This window comes from Calidris pugnax, unplaced genomic scaffold (genome assembly GCF_001431845.1).
Source record: "Calidris pugnax isolate Ruff unplaced genomic scaffold, ASM143184v1 scaffold189, whole genome shotgun sequence".
Classification (NCBI taxonomy): Eukaryota; Metazoa; Chordata; class Aves; order Charadriiformes; family Scolopacidae; genus Calidris; species Calidris pugnax.
In genome coordinates, this window is record NW_015091069.1 from 214228 (window position 1) to 241386 (window position 27159).

The window sequence follows — 27159 nt, forward strand, 5'->3', positions numbered from 1 at the left end:
ACGGCTTCTTCGCTTCTAGAAATGAATGACAACTGGAACATCCACAACACAAACGTTCAACATTTCAGCTCATTAACACACCCAGAACTGGAAATTTTGTTCTGCTTCCTCGGCAGCCTCCAAGGCCTTTCTGACAGGGGGCACGTCACCCTGGCAGCAAAGCCCAGCTTGATTCTTGGGACTTTTCTGGAAAAAACTGGGCCTCAGACATGCTTTACTAAGGCGAGGACAGTTTCAAGGTGGGACAGGAGAGCACAATATGTTCATGATTTCATTTAAATCCATCCTAAACGCCATCCCTCCTGAGATCTGGTGGCAAGAATCAAAAACTGGTTTTAGAAATCTTTTTTGTGTAAAACCCGAGAGTTTACCAAAGGGGATACTTTTTAAGAGATACATGTTTTAGCCTTACAGATTAATTCCCTTCTTGCCTGGCAAAAAAAGAAAAAAAAAAAGGAAAATTCCAGGAAATTTTCAGGTAACATGAAGACACACATAGCTTTCACAATTTATTCAGCTGGGTTTTACTCACCTCTGTGTCTCTGAATCTGTCCTCATAGTCCAATCTATCCTTCTCTACAGATGTAAGCTTTAGCTTCAGAGTGGAAATCTCTGCCATAAGATCCAGCTTTTGAGTTTCAAGGGATGTTCTGCTTAAAAGCTCCTGATTCAAGATAAAAAGGAAGAGAACAGAATTATTCATCCAAGGGGAATAAATCAATAATTTATTTCTACAGCTAAAGGCCTCTTTCACAGGGAAAAGCACCACACTCTCTCTTGCGCTCTCTGAAGCCCCGGGACACAGTTATTACCCATCTGACAGACTCCAGGAACCTAGGATGCCTCTGAGATCACGGGGGCACCATCACGGGTTGGCTGCCAGGATGGGAAAAAGCCTTGTCTGTCATCACTGTTGCTCTGGGCGTCAAGGAGCTTTGACAGGAACCCACCCATCCTGCCAGAGGCTTTAATCCGAGTCTCTTTGAAATTCAGTTGGGGAAAGGCTCAAAGAAGAGGAGGACTGGATTCCTACAGCGTAAAGCAGCACTGACATCAGCAAGTATGAAAACTTTAAAGCAAATGTGGTAGAAAATTATCAGTTAGTTAAGAGACATCAAGGGGTGCAACACCTTGAAGGGCACTGCTTTCACCAAGGCAAAATGCCCTTCGTTTGTCAAGACAGAGTTAAGACAGACAAGGAGACAGACCTGCTGCAGCATCTCTTCTGTGGCATTCAGCTTCTCCCTGTGCTCCTCTAGACAGAACTCCAGATCCCGGATCTTTTCTCCTTGGGCTTCCACCTGGTCTGTAAGCACACTCACCTGCACAATGGAGAAGAAGGAACGCCTATTTAGTACCTGGCACCCATGCCATGTGTGTCACCTGAAGAGCTGTATGTGAGTGCCAGTGCTGGCTGGGTCACAGATGAAATGGGACCTCGGGAGGAGAAGCAGCAGCAGCAGCAGCAGCAGCGCAGCTCTGCAGCAGACACAAAATGTTGCCAAGGGCTCAAAGGAGAAGGGAAAGCTCTCCCCTCGTGCCTACTGAGATTTCAGCCAAATGCAGACACAATGCAATCCTGCATCTCCCCTCCTGACCTGTCCTGGAAGTTTTCGCAAGGTGTGACTGCTGCATTTTACAGCCAATAATAATGCCTTTGCTGTTGACAATACATTAACTGAAACCCACCTTGACAACCAGACAGCAAAACCTCACTGCACACGATTTGTTCTGCTTTCCAAGGGGCTGCACACAACGTACCATAGCATACAGCTTTCCTTTTCAGAAGAACAAAAGCAAAGGAGGATAAAATGCACGGACCGAGGACAGGCAAGACCAAGACAACACCTTTGAGGCTGCAGACTGATTCCCATTTTCCCTTTTATTTTAAACAGGCTCTTTTGAGGAAATCTGCAGAACTGAAGGGAAGGAGGGAAAGCTGTCTAGAGCAAAGCTCAGCACTCTGAATGAAGCTTTTATTTTAAACAGGCTCTTTCGAGGAAACCTGCAGAACTGATGGGAAGGAGGGAAAGCTGTCTAGAGCAAAGCTCAGCACTGTCACTTAGACCAGGTCTGTGTCAGGGGACTGCAGGACCCACACTGACCAAGGGCTGCCAGGTAGTCCCAACTCTGATGGCAAGAGTGAGCCAGTTTGGCAAAAACGCTCGGGGCTGACCCAGTCCAGACCAGCAGGAGGTGACCAAGACCTCAGAGGAGCTGCTTGTCTTCTCCCATCTGCTGGCCAGTGCCACAGCTTTTGTCACCTTTCACAAGGACAGGACCTATGTCACCTGATGCATGTGAACGGTCATGGAAAACGGTGATTTTAAGGATACACATGAATGTAAGAAGCTGGTCTCTCTGCAGACCTGCTCACCTTACAAGATTCAAAACCAGATCAGATAAACAGAAAGCAAGCCTTTTTGATTTTTCCTGCAATCTAAATTTGCACCTATCCCTAATCTGTGTTAAGTCTCAGGTATCAGCAAGCCTTCTGAACACTGTCCAAGATGACACAACTGCAAATAAATCCTCAGAGGTTTTATCACATGCTATCAAAAAGTCTGTTGAATGCAAGAGTAGAAAAAAATAATGTAGGTGACTACTCACTTGCAGAACAAGAGATTCCTTGTCATTTTCCAAACGAGCCAGCCTTTCTTGATACACATCTCCATTCCCAGATATATGTCCATTAGTCTGAAAAAGACAGCAAATATTGTGTTGCAAGCTATCGTACCATAAGCATCATTCAATGCTCTCAACACACTTATGGAGTATTTTCAATCTGCACAGTTCAAGAACAGGTTTAAAGCATTCTTCAGCCCCTAAAGGGTTATACATCAAATAAACTGTCAACAAAGGACACAGGACCACCACTCAGGACAAGAATTATTTAACGGCTAAAGGATGAGAAAGGAAGAACCTTTTGGTAACCCAGTTCTGCAGAATTCCCTTACTGTGCATTCAGCATTTTGTTAACAAAATTTGTGCTCAGTGATGTACTATGCTAAGCCATACTTGCAAAGAGACAAATAATCCCAGACATTCAGCAAGAGAAAAAAAAAAAAAATCGATGTACAATCTACAGAATGTGCATTATGCTTCTTGCAAGCCAAACATTTTTTTCTAAAACACATAGTAAGAGACATCCTTTTACATCAGGCACATTTTACTGGGTACGGGTGAACGTCTGCACTCTAAACACATCTCTTTATAAAGCTGCCTGAGGCTAAAGAGAAACAAGAATACATGTTAATGCTGTCAGAGAGTACAGAGGAATCAGCAACTTTCTTTCTTCGTAATAACTTCAATGCTCTTAAGCAGTGAGAAGGATTTTACTCTATCCATATTCAAAGCTGTCTCAAAAGCACTTTGTGATGGACTCCACAATCAGATCTCAGCTCAGAAAAGAAATTCTTGTTCCCATCACTGCATAAATCACTTAGAGGAATCTGAGAAGCTGCTTTGAAATCCAGTGCACTCAGTACAGAGGCTCCCACCAACTCTGAGGCACCTAGATCTCTCTCTGAATACGTGATGAAATGAAACTGGGCTACTGACCCTTGTGTCCCAGTGAGTCTACAGCACAACCCTGCCATGAGAGGCCACCCCCACGCAGGAGCTGCAAGCCTCAGGCTCCTGCTCTCCATCTCCCTTTCAAACAGCCTATCTACCCCAACTGCAGAGGATGCCTGAGGAAGCCCACCAGCTACATCTCCTTTCCTAAGTTACACGCCTGACTGGGTCATGGGAGAAACTGCCTTGTTCGAAACCAGAGGAATAAAAATGTCCACCAGCATCACTTGAAGATTAGATCCAAAGCACACAGTAGGGGATAAAAAGCATTTGACCTCACCTTTGCGTGCTCCTCAAGAAATCAGGCTGGTCTGGCAGCTTGCAAATGGGTGTGCAATTGTAAATGCATATGTTAATTATAAGCACTCATGTGTAACCTTTACAAGATGACCATAACATCTTCCCCAACATCACTAGAGCTGCAGCAATCTAGAAAGGATGCTCCCTAGTAATTTGCCATAATACCTCACACTAAAGTGAATCTGAATTATTTAGCAGTAAACTACTAGGCCTTCTGCCCATCGAGAAACTATGCACCAAGGCAGAAGTTCTCTAAACTTCTGAGTTTGCTCAGTTTTCCTCCTGACTTCTACTAGAATTTAGCTCACACCATAGGGATTTCCATTCAAGGTCATTGAGATCTTCAGTTTTGTAAGTTTTAATTCGAAAGAAGTTGAAGAGCTTACAGAATAAACTTGTTAGCTGCTTATGCTTATGCTAAACCAGCAGATTATGCTTTGATTTCTGTAACTTGACCTGCATGCGAAATATAAACCCAAGATTTTTGCATTCTTTTGCTATTCTGTAGCTCCCTTCTCATTTACAGACCTCCAAAACATCTCAGGCACTTACTCTGCCTCCACGAACACAGTGTCTGTATTTTGTGACATACAACACATTTATCAATCCAGCGTGTGACTCTGATGGAGGAAAGTGATATTCAACCCTCATTACAAGCAGGCAGCCAAGGTACAAAGACACCCCTCCATCCTGCCAGGGCTCCCATGAAAGTCCTTGTCAAAGCACAGACTCGACATCAACGCCCTGACCAGTGAACCTCCTGCTACCTCTAGCCAGCATAACCAGACACAGATTAACTACAACCAAAGGCACCGTGAAGAAAATCTGTCGAGGTAGGTATTAGTTTCACACTACGATGAGAATGCCCTTACACTGCTGTGAAAACCAATCGAGCCTTAAAGCAGAATGTTAGTCATTGTGCACAGCATCTTGCCAAGACACCTCAGCTGTTAAACTCTGTTTACATTTCTCAAAAAAAACCTCCTGTTTTGCTCAGCATATCATACCTGGCTCTAAAATGGGAGCATTTAGAGAGTGAGAGTTCAGGACGCAGTCGCACGTTGCTGTAAGAGAAGAGGGAGGAGGCGATGGGAACCCCAAGGAGGACTGGAGTAAAGGTTATGCTCCCACAAAACCAAATACAAAGATGTCTTTGCTGACTGTTGCCAAAAACATTTTGTAAAATCTGCGTAAAAGCAGACCTCCTATAGTCCATCAAAACCAGAAAGCTTTGTGTACAACCCGACAGCAGACTGCTTTTTCACTGACTGAATTTCACTGAATTTCTAGAGTTGGAAGGGACCATAGAGATCATCCAGTCCAACTCCCCTGCTGAAGCAGGACTGCCCAGAGCTTGTCAGAGCATGTTACTCAGGAGCATCCAGGCGGGTCTTGAAAATCTCCAAAGAAGGGGACTCCACACCCTCCCTGGGCAGCCTCTTCCAGGGCTCTGGCACCCTCACCGTGAAGAAGTTCTTCCTCAAATATGAGTGGAACCTCTTCTGTTCCAACTTGTGCCCGTTGCCCCTCGTCCTCTCACTGGGAACCACTGAGAAGAGTCTGGCTCCCTCCTCCTTCAACCCACCCTTGAGATACTTGTCAGTATTAATAAGGTCTCCCCTCAGCCTTCTCTTCTCCAGACTAAAGAGCCCCAGCTCTCTCAGTCTTTCTTCATAAAGGAGATGCTCCAATCCTTGAATCATCTTTGTTGCCCTTCGCTGGACTCTTTCCAGTAGTTCCCTGTCCCTCTTGAACTGGGGAGTCCAGAACTGGAGGCAGGATTCCAGTTGTGGCCTCCCCAGTGCAGAGCAGAGGGGGAGAGTGACCTCCCTCCACCTCCTGGCCACACTCTTCCCTGCACAGCCCAGGATCCCGTTGGCCTCTTGGCCACAAGAGCACACTGCTTGCTCATTGTCATTTTGCTGTCCACCAGGACCCCTAGATCTTTCTCTTCAGAAGTTGCCTCCAGCTCCTTTTTGCCTGAAGTGTTGTAATTTCTGCATAATACCTGGGAATAACTCTTCATTTTAAGCATGAAAAGACAAGAAAGTCACGGACTTTGGTTTCAATGGGGAAAAGATGAGAGTTGGAGAAAGGACAACTCAGAAAGGCCACAGCAGCTATTTCACTGAGCAGCAGGTCCAGCACCTCCTACAGTGGTCTGCAGGCAATGGTCACCGTGCCTTCCCACACCTCTCCTCTGCCCTGTCTTCAAAGCTAAAAGGTTGACACTCAATTTTCTTCCCAGAGAGATGCGGAAGGAAGATGGGAGATGAAATACATGAAAAGAAGAATAGGGTAATGACAGCAACGGAGAGGACTGAAAAGAACTGGAGAGGGAAGATGCTCCAACACTGGACATGGGAAAGTGGTGCATCAGGAGATGGGGTGGAGGGAGCCCCAATGGGGAGGAACAGCCTGCAGGGAGGTCTGAAAGATGCTGGGAGATCTGGTCTGTGCAAAACCTGGTGTGTCCTTCAGAAGGAGTTTCTCTCCACCCGGGGACTCACAGCCTCCCCTAGGACTGAGCCCGGCAACTACTCACTCTGCAGAGCAATGGCTCTGATTTGGGAGGAAGGGAGGGAATAAAAAAAAAAAAAGAGGGAAAAAAGGGGAAAAAAAAGTACATTTTTGATTCAACAGCAACTGGGGCACTTGGTAGTTGTGGATCGAATTTGTATCATCAAAGTCAGCACAAGATTAACATAGTTCTCTAGCTGTGTGAGACAAGCTTTGCCTATTTTCAAAGGCGGCTCTTTTTCATCAGCAACTTAAGATCTATCTTCAATTAAGCGGTTAGACTTTGCATGTGTTTTCAATTTAGGGATTAATTGCAAAACACTGTATGGGAAAAGAATGCAGATTTACCAATACCAATCTTAATCCTAAAAAAAAAAGAACAGTCGTCACGATACCACTGAGGCTTCGCAGAAGTTTGAGGTTAAGCATTTACTTAAAATGCCTTATAATATCAGACCCAGTGCATTTAAAAACTCTGCAAGAAGAATCCATGGCTAATCTGTTAAACACATGTGTAAGTTTTGGCTGCAATCATGTAAGTGTGAAAATCCGCACTGCTCTGAAGGGAATTATTCCTGCAATAAGTGGATGGATCACCAAACATTCAAAGTTTGCCTGCCCTTGGTCTTTAATGCCTTTTCCCTGGAAGTGAGTTAGCATTTCAAACTGCAGTAAAGTTAGTAATAGCTTCTGTTTTAAACTTCCTAATAATAATAATAATAAAAAAAATCTGTTTCCTTGTAATTGCCTTATTCTCCTCTCAAAAGCAGAACTAATTTTTAGCCTACTGCAGCTGATACCCTCGTTTTCCTTCATTTTCCCTTCTGCTTTTGAGACAAAATAAGCAGCACAAATCGCACTGTTCTTGCTGTAGATGCAATCGGAGTCACACGAGAGCTGCTGCTCCACACCATTATTTCCTTGCACAGCAGATTGCACGGACTGTTCGGACCACCCCAGCCCAGCAGTCAACAGTTGGGCGAGTTGTTCCCTGACATCTCTCCCCTGACCATCTGGAGTTAAATTAGAGCTCATCGACATGCCTGTGTTGTTCAGATCATTATAATGTGCATTACCTACACTCGGGCACAGCTACGGCTGCTACAGTTCTGCCCCTTCACTCAGTTTTAGCATCCCTTGTAAAGGTGTCCTCTCCAGCCTCCCCTACCTTTCCATCACCCCGGGTTTCCCAAGCGATGTATTTGCCACCCTTTTTCCCCCGTGATGCAGAGCCACGACAGCTTTACCCTCAGTAGGGATTGATTCCAGCCCGAAATGATACTGCTCAAAATTGGCCCGAACACAATCTGCACCAGCGCTTGACCAGTTTGTGTGGGAGCCCCCCACTACCCTCCCAGGCTTGGCACCTCCTGCGCCCCACACCTCCCCGTGCTCGCAGCCCCACTGGAGCCTGCCCATCAGTTAGTTCCTCCTTACAGAACAGAACCCACAGGGGAAAGCAAGCTGCATAAATCCACTCCAACACCCCCGCCTTACATTTTAAAGGTTTCACTACCAAAAAAAAAAAAAAAAAAAAAAAGTTAATTCTGAAAGAAGAACAGCTTAAGACAGACCTTCAGCTCTGAGGAGTTTACCTGAAACATCTTCTAAATGATAACAATAGTAACGCGGCTATTGAACAGGGAAGACACAACTGTTTTAAAATTCTGTGATTCTGTCAAAATAATTCAGTTTCTCCGAGGGCAGCTCGGCTGGCAGCCGACACAAGAGAAGGGCGAGACGCTGCTTCCCCACAAGCGTTCCCCAGCTATGGCTTCTCTCTCCGAGAAATGCAAGAGCCCGGAGAAACGCCTTACCTTATTTAGCCAGACGCAGTGTCCGTGAATGTCCCAGCTGTACTCCATGCTGGGCACGACTATCTTCATGCGTTTAAGGACACGGGCGACGGCGGCGAGCAGCCGAGGCTTGAGAGCAGCAGCTACCAGGGCCGCCGGCACCCGCTGCCCCCAGGGCTCCTCTGAGCTGGGGTGGGGAGGTTAATAGGCAGCGGGCATCCCCGTGGTGTGGTACCCTCTGCTAACCAAGGGCAGAGGAGAAGGTGGCAGCAGGAGTGGGAGATGTGAGAAGCCGAGCCGTGACTGGAAACCAAACCGGCACCACTCCTCAGGCCGTGACTGGAAACCGGCACCACTCCTCAGGCGGAGCAAAACAGCTCCTCTAGGGAATTAACACATCAAAGTCCGGGGAAGATCTAGCCTTTATTCCACCCTGAGCCCTGGGATCCCAAGGTGGAGGAGGATGCAGGCAGAGGGGTGCAAGAGGTGTGTAAACCCGACCAGCCGGCCACCTCCACCCTCACATCTCACCCCCTGCAAGAGCAACCTCCTCGCTCTGCACCCTGCAGGGATCATCCCCCCCAAAAAAAAACATCAGGGTAAAGAGGGAGGGAATTTTCTTTTCTTGCTGGGCCATTAATTGTAAAGGCTGGAAGAGCACAGGTAATTAACTCCTAGGCACCAAGAAAGAGAGGAAGGAAAAAGTTTACTCAGCTGTTCCAGGTCTCACAAGTGGTTTATCTCAAGTTTATGTCATACTTAAGAATGACGTAAAATGCGACAATAACAACCAACCTCTGTGCTCATGTTTAAGCTTCAATTTACCCAGTAACAGCAGCAGCATCATAAATCCTTAGTATTTTTGAACACAGAGCCTAGCTCCAGGAGTCCTGTGATTATCTCAAAATCCACAGCTTTTATTATTAAAAAAAAATAAATTAAAAATTTAACACTACTGCTGATAGATAAAAATCTCAAAAACATGAATAACTCAGAACAAAAGAGCAGAGCAGAAGAGTAGCAGAAGCTGTGTTTTTTAAGCCAGACTGATGTATTTTAGGTTGTTCTTACTGTCGATAAACTCATCCCCAATGCATGAAGATGCCATGCCACAACATACTATAAATGAACCCATATTATCTTCCAGTGTTAAAAACACACCAGTCTGGGTGATCCCCTTTAGCAAGCAGCAGGGTCCTGTATTTCAAGAATTTGGAGACTCAGATCTCTCGTGGACAAAAATTATTGCCAGGAGGCAGTTTATGATGACAAGCTGGAACGGTATCACAAGGCTCTTTTCATATTGCAACCTGAGGAGGAATCTCAAACAGGTGTTTGGTGACAAATACCTAGGTGCCACCATAGGACCTTTTGATAGCTAAACTCAACATAAACACAAGCGAAGCCAAATGCATGCATTGAACACCCACACTAGGACAATAAAACAGCAAACTTTGGTTCGAAGACAAGATTTTTCCGTGAATAGGAAATATGAGATTATTTCTGGCTAATCAAACCACCTCCCCGACTTGGGAACCACCCTGTCATCCAAATAGGCCAATATACCTCTGTAAGATTACAAGCTACGTTTATCCAGCAAGGAAAACCTCTCTCTGGAATCTAATATCCCCTCATATTAACTTTCATTACTCCCAGCCACTTTCTGGAAGAACCAGCTTGTCGAGGAAGTGTCAAAATCTGAGGCCGGTCTGTGAGATGACAGATCTGTTATTCACAGCAGCAACATTTCTGAAGTTGACTTTAAGATCATTAAAGCAAAACAAACTTCATGGCCTCCAAAGGTTTCTTGAAGAACATTTTCAGCTCATCTGAAGATGATAGTTAACCTGAACTGTGGCACCTGTAGTGGATTGTGCAATCCAAAGTCAACTTCAGAAATTCACTTCTGAGTGAAAAAAAATATTATTTTATATATATTCAAATTCAGGAATTCAATTCCAAAGCTAAAACCACAGTTGCAGGTGCTATAATTTTAAAGAAAAGCATTATCCTGGCTCTTTCATTCCAGGAGCACATCCTTTAAGAGCAGAAGGTTCACAACAGGATCCACATATACAAGTTCAGATGAGGAGCTTGGGGAAGATGGCTCTGAGGTGTGGGCAGGGACTGTCCACCCACTTCTACCCTTCACCCTCCTTTTTAACAAGACACAGTTGGTTTCTTCTTTCTGGGAAGGCTGTTGCATAAGACACGTTTTTAAAAAAAACGCCAAAAAACACTGTCAAGAAAAATAGTAAGCAGAAAGAAAACTCTCTTGCTTGTTTCAACTGCAGAAAAACCAGAGCAACACACATGACTGGGAGCACGGTTTCTGAGGATTATTCTTCAAGAGATGGATCTATCAACTTCCAGCTGGACACAACGAGGCTGCCTTGGTCTTGCAAAAGGCAGTGTTTCATTTAAAATGGTCTTGTTACTGGTGATGATGTTACAGATTACTCACATGCTGTCCATGTTCAAGCCAGAAGCTCCATTTTCCCAGAGTACAGTACATGTTTTATTAAAGCACACATCAGAATACATTAAACATTTCTGTTGATCAGGAGAAATCTGAAAAGACTCCAAAACCTTGGAATAGTTACAATCTGGCTATGGATTTCAGGTCTGGTCCCCAGTGAAAGCACACAGTCCCAACATGTCTGAGCTTAGAAAAGGCCTCAGCCCCTTTCCAGACATTGAACAAATGGCCCCATTTGGAATTTTAGCCATGACATTCACCTGCCCTCCGTTTGCACATGGGGACTTGAACAGGGTTTCAGCAACACAGAGATCAGTTTTGAGCTACAGAGGCACAACTAGAAATGACACGTTATAGTGAAACTGGCTTATTTGTCTAGCAGAAAGCTGCACGTAGAAGTTTTCTGAACCCCCTGTGGGGACCATCTGATTGATTCTCTTGGAAGAGCTCTGCCAGACGTCCAGGCACTCTACGTGCTCTCTGGTATCACAAGGCCATCTGGCATCCACGGGTTAAAAAAAATCAGCATGAGGTTTTCAACTCATTGGCCCTTTTTGAGTGCTTGCATAGACTTCTCTAACTGACTGAGAGGAGCAGAAAGGAAGCGGTCACTAAGAAGCGGTACAGGGACAGGGGGCAGCCAATTCTGGCATGGCAAAACTGCCCCATTTTACAAAAATGAGCAACATTGGGAGCCTGCTGTCAGGCAGTTTTCCTCAACTAGAGCATTAGCAGTTTCCCTGCAGGGGCCAGGAGTAGATTTTTATCTTGTGACACACTCTTTGGCAACAGTGAACACTATTTTACGTTTTCCTCTGAGACACGAGAGACTTGCTTACAGCTTCAGATGGGATGTCACGCACCAGTTGCAGCAGTTTGAAATAGCCTGGTAGATGCAATTTCTTCATTTATAAGAGGATTAAACTTATTTCAAACCAAAGAGGTGCCTTCCCTTCCTCAGTAAAGGATGGGCGTAGCTGCAGAAAGCCTTCCTGCAAATCATCTCATCACCTCAAGCAGATCAACAGTCTCACCTAGTTGGCAGATGACACCAAACTAGGTGGAAGTGTTGATCTGCCTGAGGGTCAGAAGGCTCTACAGAAGGACGTGGACAGGTTGGATCAATGGGCCAAGGCCAATGGGATGAGGTTCAACAAGGCCAAGTGCCGGGTCCTGCATTTCGGTCACACCAACCCCAGGCAACGCTACAGGCTGGGGGCAGAGTGGCTGGAGCTGCCCAGCAGAAAAGGACCTGGGGGTGTTGGTTGACTGTGGGCTGAACAGGAGCCAGCAGTGTGCCCAGGTGGCCAAGAAGGCCAACAGCATCCTGGCCTGTGTCAGGACCAGCGTGGCCAGCAGGAGCAGGGCAGTGATGGTGCCTCTGGACTGGGCACTGGTGAGGCCTCACCTCGAGGGATGGGTTCAGTTCTGGGCCCCTCACCACAGGAAGGACATTGAGGTGCTGGAGCGTGTCCAGAGGAGAGCTGGTGAGGGGTCTAGAGAACAAGTCATATGAGGAGAGACTGAGGGAACTGGGCATGTTTAGTTTGGAGAAGAGAAGGCTGAGGGGAGACCTCACTGCCCTCTACAACTCCCTGAAAGGAGGGTGGAGAGAGGTGGGGGTTGGCCTCTTCTCCCAAGGGAATAATGACAGGAGCAGAGGAAATGGTCTGAAGCTGGGGCAGGGGAGGTTTAGATTAGATCTGAGGAAGAATTATTTTCCTGAGAGGGTGGTCAGGCACTGGAACAGCCTGTCCAGGGAGGTGGTGGAGTCACCATCCCTGGAGGGATTTAAGAAACTTGTAGATGTGGCACTTCAGGGCAGGCTCTATCAATCTAACAATGAGGCCCGGGATTGTTGGGTTGTGTCTGTTTGTGGAGTTTGTTTTGGTTTGGTTTGGTCTTTTTGTGGTTGGACTCGATGATCTCAAAAGTCCCTTCCAACCATGAAGATCCTGTGATTCTGTGATGTGGGCGCTTCACATGACACCCTCCTGCTCAGGCAGGGACCAGCGACACTGGTGACACCTACAAATCCCATGCCTGTAGCACAGTACAAAGTGTAACGTTCAGTCTTTCGTACTAGGGGCTTTAAGGATGGCAGAGAGTACGGGGGGAATAATTTGAGGCAGACTGAGGGGAAGCAGAGAGTGAATCCTGCAATCTTATGCACATGCAGCCCTTGTACATCTTTTTCAGTGCCTGGGAGGACTCAGCTGAATGGCAGAACTGAGCCTTTCCCCCCTCAGGTTCAGCCCATGGCTGCAATTGAAACCATCACTGTCTCACTGCCACGCGGTGATCCGCATCGTGCAGGTCTGAAGGACCTCGTCCCAGATCCTAAAAGCCAGGCACCCCTAAATCACACATTTGCTGTTCACAAGGGACAATGATGGCCTTCGCCTCACCAATTCCAACAGGAACCCCAGCCTCCAGCCACGCTGCTGGGCCCCTTCGCTGCAGAATGACATGTGGTGGGATCAGCATGACTATGTGTGGACGACTGATGGCACACTATGGGGAGCAGTCCATTTTCCAAGGCTGTTTATTTAGCACACGAACACTTTTTTATTCGTAAAGGCCATACTTTCATGAAACCTGTTATGTCCCTCAATTTCGGCTCCACGCAGAGCAGAGACTAGTTACAGCGATGTTCACTGCTGTACGTTTTGCAGGAAGGAAACGCTGATGTTAGCAGGAACTTCTGTATGTTTTAAAGATCTGGCTTGCCTGTCACTCCCGTCTCCTCCTCCTGATCTCAGCGTTGACTGCCATGCTTTGACAGTGGGGGCGAGATCCAAATCCCACTGTGGGCAGCTGGAAAGCTCCCACCTGCCTCATTAAGTTTCAGGCATTCTCAAATGAGTAGTTCAAAGCAAAGGAAAAAAATCAATAAATTAAAAAACCAAAAAAGCTCTCCCCTCAAACCGTTCTGCAAGAGCTGCAGAAGCAAGCCCAGGTCGCCATCTCTTCCCACAGAGCCACGTGCTGTCACCCAGCCCCACGCCTGGCCAACACTTCCCAGCCCAAAGTTGGGCACACGCAGTCCTGCACATGACACTCAGGGCTAGGGCATCCCATGCTGCAACTGAACACCAAAATACATCCACGTATCGAGATAAAAACCACTTTTTTTGCAGGATCAGTCCAGGATGACTGAACCCTTTCTGAGGGGGTGAGATGCCTATCCTGGGAAGGGACCAGGCGACAGGGGCTGGCCATCCCAACAGCAGCAATGTGTTGGGGGCAGCACAGTGGCTTCTCCTACATCAATCCCAGCCTTCATCAGATCCGGCATCCCCATTCCAGCAGTACAGAATCACAGAATCACAGAATCATCTAGGCTGGAAGAGACCCTCGGGATCATCAAGTCCAGCCATCCACCCTACTCTAAAGTTCTCCCCTACACCATATCCCCCAACACCACATCTAAACGGTTCTTAAACACAGCCAGGGATGGTGACTCAACCACCGCTCTGGGCAGCCTATTCCAATGCCCGACCACTCTCTCTGTGAAGAATTGTTTCCTAATGTCCAGTCTAAACCTCCCCTGGTATCACCTTGGCCAACACCACGTGCGTGAGGCAGCAGGACCCAGAGACACTGCTGTAATACAGTTTTGGAAAAATTTGCAGACACACACACCTGCTGCTGCTGCTGTTACAGCTACAGCCTGACTTAAACCCTGGAGCACACCCTCTAGAAAGAAGTCTTGACTTGAAGTCCACTGCTGCTGCGTCCCCAAAACCTGCACGCCACAACGCGAACCCTGCCACAGACCACGAGCACAAGAACCCCTGCTTGGTCCTGCTAGGAAGTCACCACTCACAGGGCACCTGGAGGCAAAAGCAGTGGGTCCTTTGAAAATCACGTAGCCCACCTTCTGAGAAGCACAACATTTTATTTCCCAGCACAGCCTTCAGGTAGCCTCCACTTGAGCAATATTTTATTCTTTTGGAAAATTGAGGGTTGGGGAAAGAACAGTTTAATCAGGTATAATTTGGTGCATTTTTAAAGCAAGGGTGACAAAATAGGGTAGATGCACAAACACAGAAAATGAAAATTTGGTTTGACTTCCAAGTTAAAGGGATGCTGAGCTTGTACCACTCACTTCTGTTATAAACCAGGTAAGGAAGCTCAGTAGCAACACTGGTCCCTGTGCTGCCAAAGAATGCTTCTGAGTGAAAATTTCGTATTGAAAACAGCATTGCTCCCCCCATTTAAGTGAATAATTCCTATAAAAATCACAGAATCACAGAATCTTCTAGGTTGGAAGGGACCTTAAAGATCATCTTGTCCAACCGTCAACCTAACTGACAAAAATAGACACCCACACAACAAACAAGGAGCATCACCATCACTAAACCATACCTCCCAGCACTCCAATTACTGAAAAACTTTTTGCTCCCGAAAAAGAGGCAAAAATCTTTGTTCCCCAAAAAGAGGCATGGCGATAGATCAAAAACCACACAGGTCAACCCACTGCACGAAGCGTTGGAGCTACAGCTTTTATGAGTGCCCCACAGCAGCATCTCCAAACAAAAATATCTCCCCTCACCTCTTTGAAACTTGCTCCCAAACTGCATAAACCGCAGCCCCGCCGCCTGAGCTGGGCTAGCTAACGCACAAAACAAGAACATTCTGAGTGAAAGAAGACGAGACCGTACGTACCATTTGACTTTGGAGCCATTCGACCAGAGCCTCCGCTGTCGAGTCTGGGATCTGGCAGCGCAGGCCCTCTCTCTCGTCCGCTTCCATCACCTCCAGCAAGCCCCGCAAGTCCTCCACCAGGTGCAGCGCCCGCAGGCTCCCCATGAAGGGGGAAGAGGGAGACTGGCAGTCCAAGATGCCATTGGAGTAATCCAGCACCTTCGAACCTGGAGGGAGCAAAAATCACACGGGGTTCAGGCATGAGGCAAGCCGGTCAGACACACAGCAAGGCTGAGAAGGCCAGGTGGCGTTTGCTCCTGGTGGGCATTGATCTGAAGGAAACAGCGTTGGTGTCCAGTTCTGGGCTCCCCAGTTCCAGAAGGACAGGGAACTGCTGGAGAGGGGACAGCAGAGGGCTATGAAAATGATTAGGGGACTAGAACATCTTTATTATGAGGTAAGGCAGAGGGACTTGGGTCTTTTTAGTCTGGAGAGGTGAAGGCTGAGAGGGGATCAGATCAACACCTACAAATACTTAAAGGGTGGGTGTCAAGAGGATGGGGCTGGTCTTTTTTCAGTGGTGCCCAGGGACAGGACAACAGGAAACGGGCACAAACTTGAATGTAAGAAGTTCCACCTAAACGTGAGGAGGAACTTCTTTCCTGTGAGGGTGGCAGAGCCCTGGAAGAGGCTGCCCAGGGAGGTGGTGGAGTCTCCTTCTCTGGAGACATTCAAACCCGCCTGGACACATTCCTGTGCAACCAGCTCTGGGTGGACCTGCTCTGGCAGTGGGTTGGACTAGATGATCTCCAGAGGTCCCTTCCAACCCTATGTGATTCTGTGATTCTACCCACACCATGCAGCAATCCAGAGAAGGGGTAGCCCTTGCTGGTAGGCTACATGGACAGAAGCTCCAAAAGGAAGGAGGTGGGCTGATCTGATAGAGGACATATAAGCCACAACCATACCCATAGGGTTCCAGACATGGGCTGGGCTCCTGTTCCCTGGTATGTATCGGAGGCAGAAAGTCCTGTGGAGGGAACAGGCTCAGCTAAAGGAGTCACCCTGTAGGGATGGCATCAACCAAGTCAGACACTGAGAGTGTCCAGAGGAAACCAGGCTCTGCATTTTTAATGTAGGAATATATTATGCTGCTCCAAGGCACTGGAAGTTTTTTAAAAGAATAAAGAAAAATACAAAAGTAAATAAGAAGACCAAATCACTTCTACACAAGAATAAGTTTTAAACCTGACAGTTTGATACAGTAGCACTGACATTAGCATGTTAATAAAGAGAAAAATTTCATCTTTGCTTATGCAAATATGCACTCCCAGTACGTATATATTTGACCTACATTAAAAGTTGCTATATATTACATAAAAAGGAACCTATTAATTCAGGATTAAGGCTGATTTAAGTCAACCTAGCTCATTCCAACTATAATTTCAGCACACCTTAATACTGTAATGCCTTAGCACAATGCGATGTGTTTGTGACAGAGCATCATTTGCACTGTCAGCTTTTGGAAACTGCAGTGATATGCCATATATGCACTTCCACACACTCTCATTCGTCTCATCTGGAAAGTCACAAAAATGCAAGTATTCTTTGGAAAAAAAATAAGAGAAAAATTCCCACAACAACATAGGAGTTGACGTCTCGCTAATTCCCTTTGGAAAAAAAATAAGAGAAATATTCCCACAACAACATAGGAGTTGACGTCTCTTTGTTGTATTACTTTATAGGTCTGTTCAAGACACACGGGTAAATGAAATAATGAAATCTGTTGTGATTTAAACATCCCAACACTGCATTTTATTTTTATATTAAACCTCATCCTGCTATAACTAACTTAGGCTCTTGGAAACACAGACACACGATCGGATCCAAATACCAGTATCTACTTATGGAAATGACTAAAGTCACAGCTTATATGTATTTTTAGAGATCATTATGATCCAGCTGAATCCACTTTACATGTGTTCCTGCTATGTGTCCTTAATATCCTTAGGAAAACTTCAGAGAAAAGTCATTGTTCAAACGAAGTATGCACTGTAAGATGATTCTTTTCCCTAACGGAAATCAGTTTTATCTATTAAACACTTTATAACTGTTTGGCTATCTTTGCAGAATATTTTTTCAGTGTGGGCAGCTGTTTGCATAGCTCTGTTGGAACAGGATTAAACTATTAACCTCTTGCTGCTTTGCTCTTCTGTGTTGGATACTTAAATTATTTTCCAACTCACTAGCGCAACTTAAATGCAGAGGTTGTATGCTTTGTGATGGCTCTCCTTGGTCCACTTACAATTTACAGGTACTTATAAAAATCTCAAATGTTCAAGGCAGGTCCAAAGCAAATGTTTTGACCCAGAGCATTCTAATTTTGAAAAAAAAAAAGAAAATTCAATTCATGCTTTAACTCTGTAGACTTGAGAGAAGTTCAGAGTAGCCACTATCAGGCAAAATTACTCTTTCTGCCTTGCAGCAGCTCTTTAAACACACTCAGCCTGATTTGAAATGTGCATTGGACAATTGGCTTTCATGGTCCTGTGTGCACCAGCTGCACTGCATCACTCAGGCACTCTGAGCAGCCTTTCCCATAGAAGGTGGGAGAAAAACTACAAAAAATCCATGTGGCTGTGTGTCAGTCTGTGCAATGTAATCCATCCACTCCATTTATTTGTAATCTCTAAAGCTATAATGGAAGACACCAAACACAATTACCAGCACATTCCCTTCTCAGCCTGAAGCTCTGCTCTCCAGGTATGAGAGAGCAGTGTCTATTTTTGTCAGTTGGGTTGACGGTTGGACAAGATGATCTTTAAGGTCCCTTCCAACCTAGAAGATTCTGTGAAAGGAGGACCAAAGCAGCTAAACGAACACGCTGCTTCAAGTGTTTACCTGCTATGATGCCATCCATCTGCTCCAGAGCCGCAGCAAGCATGTCACTTGCATCACTCATCATCTTCTCTCTTCTCGGGAACGACCTCCAGCTACACCATAAGGAGCAATAAAACACTGGTAGCGTGAGTTGGATCCAGAGCCTCCAGTCTCCAATTTAACCTGCAAAAGAGAATTTCATTTCACTGCATTTTCTCTGAATTCAGACACCACTGTTGCCAGACCAGCAGGAACTCTGGGGCCTTTTGCTAAGCAAAACAAGACTTGGAGGTGTTCACCACCAAGGATGGACTGGCATCAAAGAATCAAAGCACCAACCTGATGATCCAGTTCCTACTGTTAGCCAGGTCCATGCCACTGAAGGCATCCCATAGAGCACCTCAGAAATCCCGTGTGACACTTCAGGGAAGCTCACATAGAAGACACAGGTCTTCTATTGCTAAAAGGAAGCTGCAACTTCCCCATGAAGAGCTACAGGCTGGGGGCAGAGTGGCTGGAGCTGCCTGGCAGAAAAGGACCTGGGGGTGTTGGTGGCCTGTGGGCTGAACAGGAGCCAGCAGTGTGCCCAGGTGGCCAAGGAGGCCAACAGCACCCTGGCCTGTGTCAGGAACAGCGTGGGGAGTAGGACTTCAGGAGGTGACCGTCCCCCTGTACTGGGCACTGGTGAGGTCCCACCTCGAGGGCTGTGTCCAATTTTGGGCCCCTCACCACAAGAAAGACATTGAGGGGCTGGAGCAGGTCCAGAGAAGGGCAACGAAGCTGGTGAGGGGTCTGGAGCACAAGTCTTGTGAGGAGAGGCTGAGGGAGCTGTGGGTGTTCAGCCTGGAGAAGAGGAGGCTGAGGGAAGATCTTATTGCTCTCTCCAACTCCCTGAAAGGAGGAGGTAGCCAGGGGGGGTCAGTCTCTTCTCCCAGGGAACAGGTGATGGGACAAGAGGAAATGGCCTCAAGGGTTGCCCCAGGGGAGGTTCAGGTTGGACATCAGGAAAAATGTTTACATGGAAAGGGTTATTAAGCCTTGGAATGGGCTGCCCGGGGAGCTGGTTGAGTCACCATCCCTGGAGGTGTTCAAAAGACAGGTTGACATAGTGCTGGGGGACATGGCTTAGTGATCATTTTTTGTCAGAGTTAGGTTCACTAGATGATCTTGGAGGTCCCTTCCAACCTGGATGATTCTATGATTTTATTGCTAAAAGGAAGCTGCAACTCAGCAATAAACCATAAGTCCACCTGCTCTATTTTTTCTCCATAAGAATCTGATGGTATAGGAGGAGTCTGACCATTTGCTCAAGATTTGTGGATGTGTGAGAATCCAGAAGTCCCAGGCATGCAACTATTCACCTACAGGCAGGATATCTCAAAAGCCCATGGCTTACTGGGTGCAGCACCCATGCTAGCCCCACGAAGACTCTGCTCTACGGTTAACAGACATTCACAGTGATGCGATCTGATCCTACCCTCAAACGTTTGGAAGGCAGAAATGGTTCCCAGAGGAGTATTTCCAGAAGACTCTGGAAAAGCAAACCTGCCTACTGTGCTGCCTGGGCAGGGAAACTGGGAGACCTGAAATCCCAAGGGGCTACAAGTTCAGCAGGTACTTGGGTACCCTGCAGAAGCAGAGCTGCAGAGGCCAGAGACATACCCAACTCCTCCATCCCAGCACAACAGACACACAAGCCATTGAAATAGCCCAGATTGTGATGGGATTCATCTAGGATTAGACTAATTCGGCTAAAAATACAGTTAGGGAACAAAGCTAAACAAACACCAGGAAGGAAAATTGGCTTTAACCTTTTGTATATCCTGCCATATGACTTTTGTATTAGGCTGACTGCTGCTGACGTTTGCCTCAACATAAGCAACTAAGAAAGTTGTTCCCAGTATCTCTGGCATAAGTCCTGGAAAAGACTAAAAAACAAACCAAAACAAAAACTCATGATATAAACTGAGTTTTCCCTCCTACAAGCCACCTTATTGGTGTGACCCAGCTGGGAAGCAGCTCTTATTGGAGGCTGCCTGTTAGCTTTGCTGAAATGCTAGCCTTAAAATGCCAACAAACATTTCCTCTGCCTTATCAAAACTTTTATTGCCTGAAGTAGGTCCAAACCCTGGGGTAACTTTTGAACAACAGCACAGAGACTACCGCGCTTCTGGCAAATACCTCACTTTTACTGTTTAGTTGCCAGAGTTAGAAAAGCCAAGGGAACTTTAGAAAGTCAAAATACCTCTAAGTGAAGGTGTTGCAAATCTTTAAAAATGCAGTAGCATCGTAACTGAAGACTTCCAAACTTCAAGAAAGACGCCCCTGATTTTAAACACAATGTAAATATTAAACTTCAAGTAGTGCAATACCTGCCATAATACTCACATCCTACAAGAGTTTTGGTCCGGTGCCTCTACGCCTGATAAAAAATGAGCAGAAAATGCAGCTTTTGCAAACACATTCACTTGGACAATACTGAAAGACAGCCTTGGTTTTTCTACTTTAGGATCTCCTGGCCCTGATAATCAGATCCTGGTCAAATGAACCTGCCTGTGGACACAGAGAAGAGCACACAGAGAAAGCCTAGGGTTGCTGCTGCCCCAGGCCAAACACCAATTCCTCACAGCTCTAAGTGGGAAACGACCAACCACGCAAAGGACCCACCATTAGTGTTTGGGAATCAGGAATGCTCACCATCTTCCCAAGGTGCACAAACACCTCAGGGGGGAAGTAAAGAACACAAAGCCAGACTCTTCTCAGTGGCACCCAGTAACATGACAAGAGGCAATGGGCACATTAAAACACAGGAAACTCCACTTAATCATTAAAAAGGGTGGTGGGGGGAAAGGCTTAAAAATTTTTTTAAAAAGCTTTTTTACTGTGAGGATGGCAAGCACCGGGAAGAGTCACCCTTTTGGGGTCTCCATCCTTAGAGCTACTCCCAGCCTGACTGGATCCTGCAAGGCGCAGCCTGCCCTGGGCATCCCTCCTTTGGGCAGGGGATGGGCTGGAGACCTCCTGAGGCTCCTTCCCACCTCAGCCATCACTGAGCTCAGCACAGCTCACTGCCAAGCATTAAATACAGCACTGAGGAGGCCACCTAGAAAAGCCAAACTGCAGGCTAAAAATGTGCTAAGGAACAGAGTGCTCTCTAGTCACGTTTGCTCACAGTGCACCCCTTGGTTCCTCAACTTCTGTCTAGGAGAGTCATTCATTCGGGGCAAGGAACTGCTAATTTATATTTGCACAGTAAAGCCATGGCTCACAGGTACAGAAAAATCACCAATCCTGCACTTCATCCAGGCACAATCACTCCTTATGTTTCCAAAAAAAGCACTCGTTGCTTCTCCTAAACCAGGGTTTTGTCCACGGTTATCCAATCTCCCTAAGACAGCTCTACCGAAGGGAGCAGCAGTGGCAGCTGGTGGTACCAACAGCATCCTGGAGACCTCCAGCGTTTACCCCACTGTTACCAGGTCCTACCTCCAAGGAAGGAGAGACCTCAGTCTGCTCAGTGCTTCTTCCACGGCTACTGCAAAAGGAGCTGTGCTGCCAAGAGCAGCACCGAGAAATTTTAAGATTAAATTTAGTGAAGCAAGACCTGGCAAAACACACTGATCTCCAAAAACCCTTCCACCACTCATGGAGCATCTGTTAGCAATCTGACCAAGCCTACAGCTGATAAACTTGGAGAGGAGAAATAAAAAGGACAAACCCCCCCCCCCCAAGCTGGCAATGACGCAACAAAATCCCATTTCCCTGGTTATTTGGTCCTAAAAGTGGTCATTGAAAACTAGCCTAGAACAGCACATCCTGCTCTGGCCACCTTCCCAGCACAGCACATCACATCTAGCAATCGGGAAGTAAAACTGTTGTGATAGAAAAATACTACAGGAGGCATCCTTCCCCAGCGAGGGCACAGAATGGCTTTTATTCCTTGCTCACCATCACGCGCAGACGATGGGTGGGCGAGGGGTGGGGATGGGACACCAAAGCCCCCCATCCACCAGGGGACCAAAGAACCAAACCGCATCAAACAAGAAAAGGCAACAAACTGTGGGAGGAGGAGGAGGGTGGAAAGGGAAGGTGCAAGAGGGAGTCAAAAGGAAGACAATTATTAGACAGAAGTTACAGATCAGCAGCCCTTTGTGGACTCTAGGGAAGAGGACAATACTGAGACACCAGTGGATTCATCCCTGAAGGGCACAGAGACTGCCTCCCACTTCACAACTTTGAGAGACTCCTCGGCTGACCACTAACACAGCAGAGCTCCCCAGACCTGTACCTTTACTCTTTGCTTTTTACAGCTTTGGTCTAATAGAATTAAAACCTAAGAGAAAACTCAAGGCTTTGAGGTTGTTTTTTTTTTGTTGGCAGTGACTAAGGAAAACCCTGCAGTCAGGTAACATGAACCGAAATCCATCCTGGAGAAGCACTACTGAGCTCCTTACGAAAATAAGGAACAGCTAGTATTTCAGATGATGTCAAGCAGTCTAAATTCTTCTCATCCACAAACACAGAAAGGGGAAAAAATAAATAAATAATTTAAACACAGATGGATCTATGACATGGCAGATAAATGAGACACCAAGGTGCACAAAGGAGACAGATGCACAAAACCCACCTGTGGCATAACGCCATCGAGAGCACACCTGGGAAGAAAGTACTGACAGTGCCCTCTCTGTCAGACCATTTAAAAGAAGTTTTCCCCTGCTTTCCAAGAAAACAACACCACTTACCTTCCTGAGTGCACAATCAGTGCAAGATGGGGCAGAGGGGGTGTTTTGGCAGAGGCAGATCCCCCTTTCAGAGCTCCCAGCTGAATACCTCGCTCACGCCGACAAGAACAAGCACTGCTTCATCAAGGCTGTATTTACAATCCACCATTAAAAAAAAAATAAAATAAAATACAAACGCAGCTATCTCCACTATCAGTTACAATTAAGCTTATCACTTAGTTGACATTTCTACCGCATCCCTGGCTGTCACGAAGACAATGTTATTTGGTCTTACTTGTTTCGTGTCCCTTCCTCTGGTTGGAACACACCAGCCGGTTGCTAGGGCTGTGCTGTGCACTTTTCAGTAGGTGGAGATTTTTTATTTTTATTTTTGAATGACATACAAACCCTCTGGCTACAGTGCTAGTGAAAATGTATTCCAAACGGCTTACAGAGAAAACAAAACACTGCCCTGTAAAAAAATCCAAGGAAAGCTAGAAAAAAAAAACCAACAACAAAACAAGGGGCTTTCTGAATTGGAACTGCAGCCTGCTGGATGCAAACAGGAAAGCTGCCTGAATATGCATTTCAAAATCAGATATTTCATTAAGATGGCAGACTTTAAAAAAACACAACGGTGCTTAAACATTTTACATGTGTAGGAAATTATAGTTTCCCCACCCAGAAGCTCTCTAAGTTCAAACAACACACACACAGAGGTATCTAGAGGCAACACCTTCAAGCCTTTTTTTTAATATTTATTTTGAGGTGGTATCATGCTGGACGTCCACCTGCAAAACACACCACGCTTTAAAACCCAGAGGTTGGCAGAACTGAGGAGAATCAGCTGCTGGCTACCAAGTCTGAAGGCCAAAAGGACACACTATGCCCCACATGCAGCCTCTCCGGGGAAGGGATGGGGTTGTCCTGTGGTCCCACTCGCCTTCCTCTTTGAGCACATGCTCTGCAAACACCCAGCAGAAGAAAGCATCAGCTACAGATTATTTTTATAATATGATGCAATAAGATGGATGACGTGAGTTTCCCAGCTCTCCCATTCCTACATAAAGCTCCTTAAATCCAGAGATTTTGATACACAGGAATGAAAAATCTCGATTGGGGTTTGTTCTCAAGAACTGTAGAGAATTAAAAAAGCACCCCCCAAGAGCAAGCTGTTACCCCAAAGCAGTCTACCACAAACACATAATTAAAAAGCTAACAAGCTGCAGATGTCTTTTACAGGGAAGGTGGAAGGAGAGAACCTGTTTCACAGCAAAAGTAAGACCCCAAATTTTACCTTGCTGTCAAAATTGTCCCTGCATTCTTGGTCCTACATGTATGAGACAACTGTCAGGGGTCTGAACCATCTTCTGGATCCATCTCTCTTGCCTCACAGTACTGAAACAACACATCCTTAGCAATTCATTTTACAAGGCAGATCTTTATTTTGTGGAGATAAATGCCATTTCAGACATATTATTACATCTGTTTGTGCCACAAACACACAGAGACTTAAATGCAAAACACAGTTCAATCACAAATAAAATAGGCTTCAAATGAATTCAGTCTCAATTTCTGGCACGATTTCTCACGGGATGTTTTGAAGATACTCAAGTATAGTGCCACCAGTCAGTAGCATTTTAACACTTAATAACGAATAAATTCAGCTAATTTACACTAGGAGTCATTAACGTTTCTTTTAACACAAAAAAAAAGAGACACCATTTCATACATTCCAGGCCTGAAACAAGAAACTAAAAAAGAAAATGGATCCTTGTTGAATATATTGCTCTGATGTTTTGTAAGAGAAGAACAAATGAAATTCAGAAAGTAAAATGAAGAATGCTGGATCTATCATAATGGGAATAGCATGAAGAAATATCTTCATGTGAGGCGTGGAGAGGAAACTAGCTAGGTCCCAAATGTGCCTTGAGCCACCTATTTCAGATGTTCCCCCCTTTCCCCGAGGAGGAGCCCTGCGTGGAGGCAGGTCCCTCAGCTTGGGTCCCTCCGGACACCAGCTCCCCCAGGCAAGCACCCCTGCTCTCCTGCCCCACCATGGCTGAACAGCCATTACTCAGGTCAAAGCCATCACACCAAGCCACAGAGGCTTGGTGAGACCAGGTATGTCCTCTGGCAGGTCCTTCCACGTGCAAGACCTCCATTTCAGGAGGATGGCTCCAAGGAGCCCCGTCCCTGCAGCAGGAGCCCAGTGGGACCAGGCTCAGGGCTCCTCCAGCCTGAAGGTTCCTCACCCTCCAAGCGCCCAATGCTCAACCGTGCCACAAGGATAAACATTACTAGGAATGAAAAGCAACACAAACGTTGGCAAAGGAACTGATAACCTCTATTTATGTTTTTATACAGTAATAAATTTGATCTAGAATTTGCTTGTCAATGCTTGTTTGTCAATGACATGAAGGCAATACTGTACTCCTATTACACAGGACTGCAAAAAAAGCAACAAATGTCCCTTTGTTCCCTAATTCTAGATCCTTTCTTTGTTCCCTGAATTTCATTATTTGTTTATTATACAACAAACATTATTTATTTTCTATAACTGATAAAAATGAATGGAGGCACACTGTGGCTGAAAGCCTATCCTACAGTAGGCAAGAAATGTTTGAAACAAAAGGTATCAAGCCACAGAAAAGACTTAAAAGTATTTTAAGAGCGTAAAGCACAGAAGTCCTTCCAAGAGATAAATGTTTGTACCTGGGAAAACCTCACCTCAAATCACGCAACAACATTTGCTATCAACCAGCTTAGCTGTGTTCTGCACTTTGCCTTAAAATTTGTTTGAAAGCATTAGTGGTGATGCAAAAGCTAAGCCCCGACAAGATAAGCACCCTTCAGAGACTTTGGGAGAGATGGATACACAGCAAACAGCTTATAAACACTCAAAGTCTCCGAGTCAAGGTTTATTGCTTAGATTCATACCCTATTACAAAACAAACCATTTATTTTGCTCTCCAGTATTGAAATCATCCTGGTTGCTTATCTCAGCTACCCTATTCTCCAGCTTTTTTTTTTCTTTTTTTTTTTTTTCTTAAATTAAAAGAAATTTTAAAAACACAGCAGGTGACAGGTCACGTTGTTCTGTGATGCACAAGAGAGCTCTGTGATTGCTGGATGACACAGAGTCAGCCGAAGAGGCAGTCCCTTACCAGCAAATACCTATCTGCAAACACTCTTCAGAATCACTTCCACTCTTTACTCCCAACCAACCCAAGGTCAGGCAGAGGTTTGCAAAAAAAACCCCACAGATACAGTTCACTTCAGGCAGTTCATGTTTTACCGGTTAACTATTTAGTAAATGCCTTCAACAACTCACCTTAGAGAGTCTGAGAAATCAGTATATTATTTTCTCACATGTTTTGTCTGGATCCACTGATTAGAAAAATAATTGTAATATTCATTCTTTCCTCCAAGACTGCGAATGCAAGCAAGGAAATACCTCACGTTCCCCAGCACCATGTTATTGACATGCTGTGGCCACGAGGCTATGAAACAAAAGAGAATCACAGAATCATAGAATTGATGAAGTTGGAAGGGACCCTCCAGATCATCGAGTCCAACCACCAACCCAACACTAACAAAAACCATCACTCACCCGTGTCCTTCATACCACATCTGCCCAGCTTTTAAATACCTCCAGGGATGGCAACTCCACCACCTCCCTGGGCAGCCCATTCCAAGGCTTCATAACCCTTTCACTGTAAAAATATTTCCTAATATCCAATCCGAACCTCCTCTGGCGCAACTTGAGGCTGTTTCCTATTGTCCCATCACCTGTTCCTTGGCCTGTTGGGTGAGAGTCCAAAAGGTAGTTCTTAAAAATACCTTAAGAAGCACCAAATCCTGAGCACAGACCCACCTTTAGATCCGATTTCACAGCTTGTGGTCCTTTCTTTTAATGGGCTGGATCCAAAGATCAGATTCACAAACTTTCAGATTTGAAAGGGTTTGGCTTCAGATTTGGGACCTTCAAGTCAAGGACTTTCCAGATCCACAATTTCAGTGTTGGCACTGCACAAAGCAAAAGTAGAGGGCACCCACCATCAAAATCCCAGAAAGTAAATAAAATCTATTTAGCTTGAACAGTATTTTCACACATATCTGTAAAAAACAACAGAAAAACCAATACCTTGTAATGCTACAGCAGCAACTGCTACTTGGGGAAAATCTGCATATAGACTCCCAGCGTGCCATGCTATCTATTTGCCTCCCAGTTTTG

The 27159-nt window shown here is 45.8% G+C and overlaps 1 protein-coding gene across 11 annotated transcripts in view; it reads right to left on the reverse strand.

Moving 5' to 3' along the window:
- PPFIBP1 (PTPRF interacting protein, binding protein 1 (liprin beta 1)) overlaps positions 1-26934 on the reverse strand; it is a 70097-nt gene extending 43163 nt beyond the window's left edge. For 4 of the 11 annotated variants that reach the window (XM_014957008.1, XM_014957007.1, XM_014957011.1 and 1 more), the window contains exons 1-6: positions 22944-23209; positions 18223-18384; positions 15343-15548; positions 2611-2697; positions 1209-1322; positions 533-664 (exon numbers count right to left, since the gene is read on the reverse strand). In XM_014957008.1, the coding sequence (XP_014812494.1) occupies positions 533-664; positions 1209-1322; positions 2611-2697; positions 15343-15548; positions 18223-18286 (603 nt within the window). In that variant the 5' untranslated portion in view covers positions 18287-18384; positions 22944-23209. The other 7 variants (XM_014957006.1, XM_014957002.1, XM_014957003.1 and 4 more) reach the window with 6 other exon arrangements.
- Between the last annotated feature and the right edge of the window lie 225 nt (positions 26935-27159).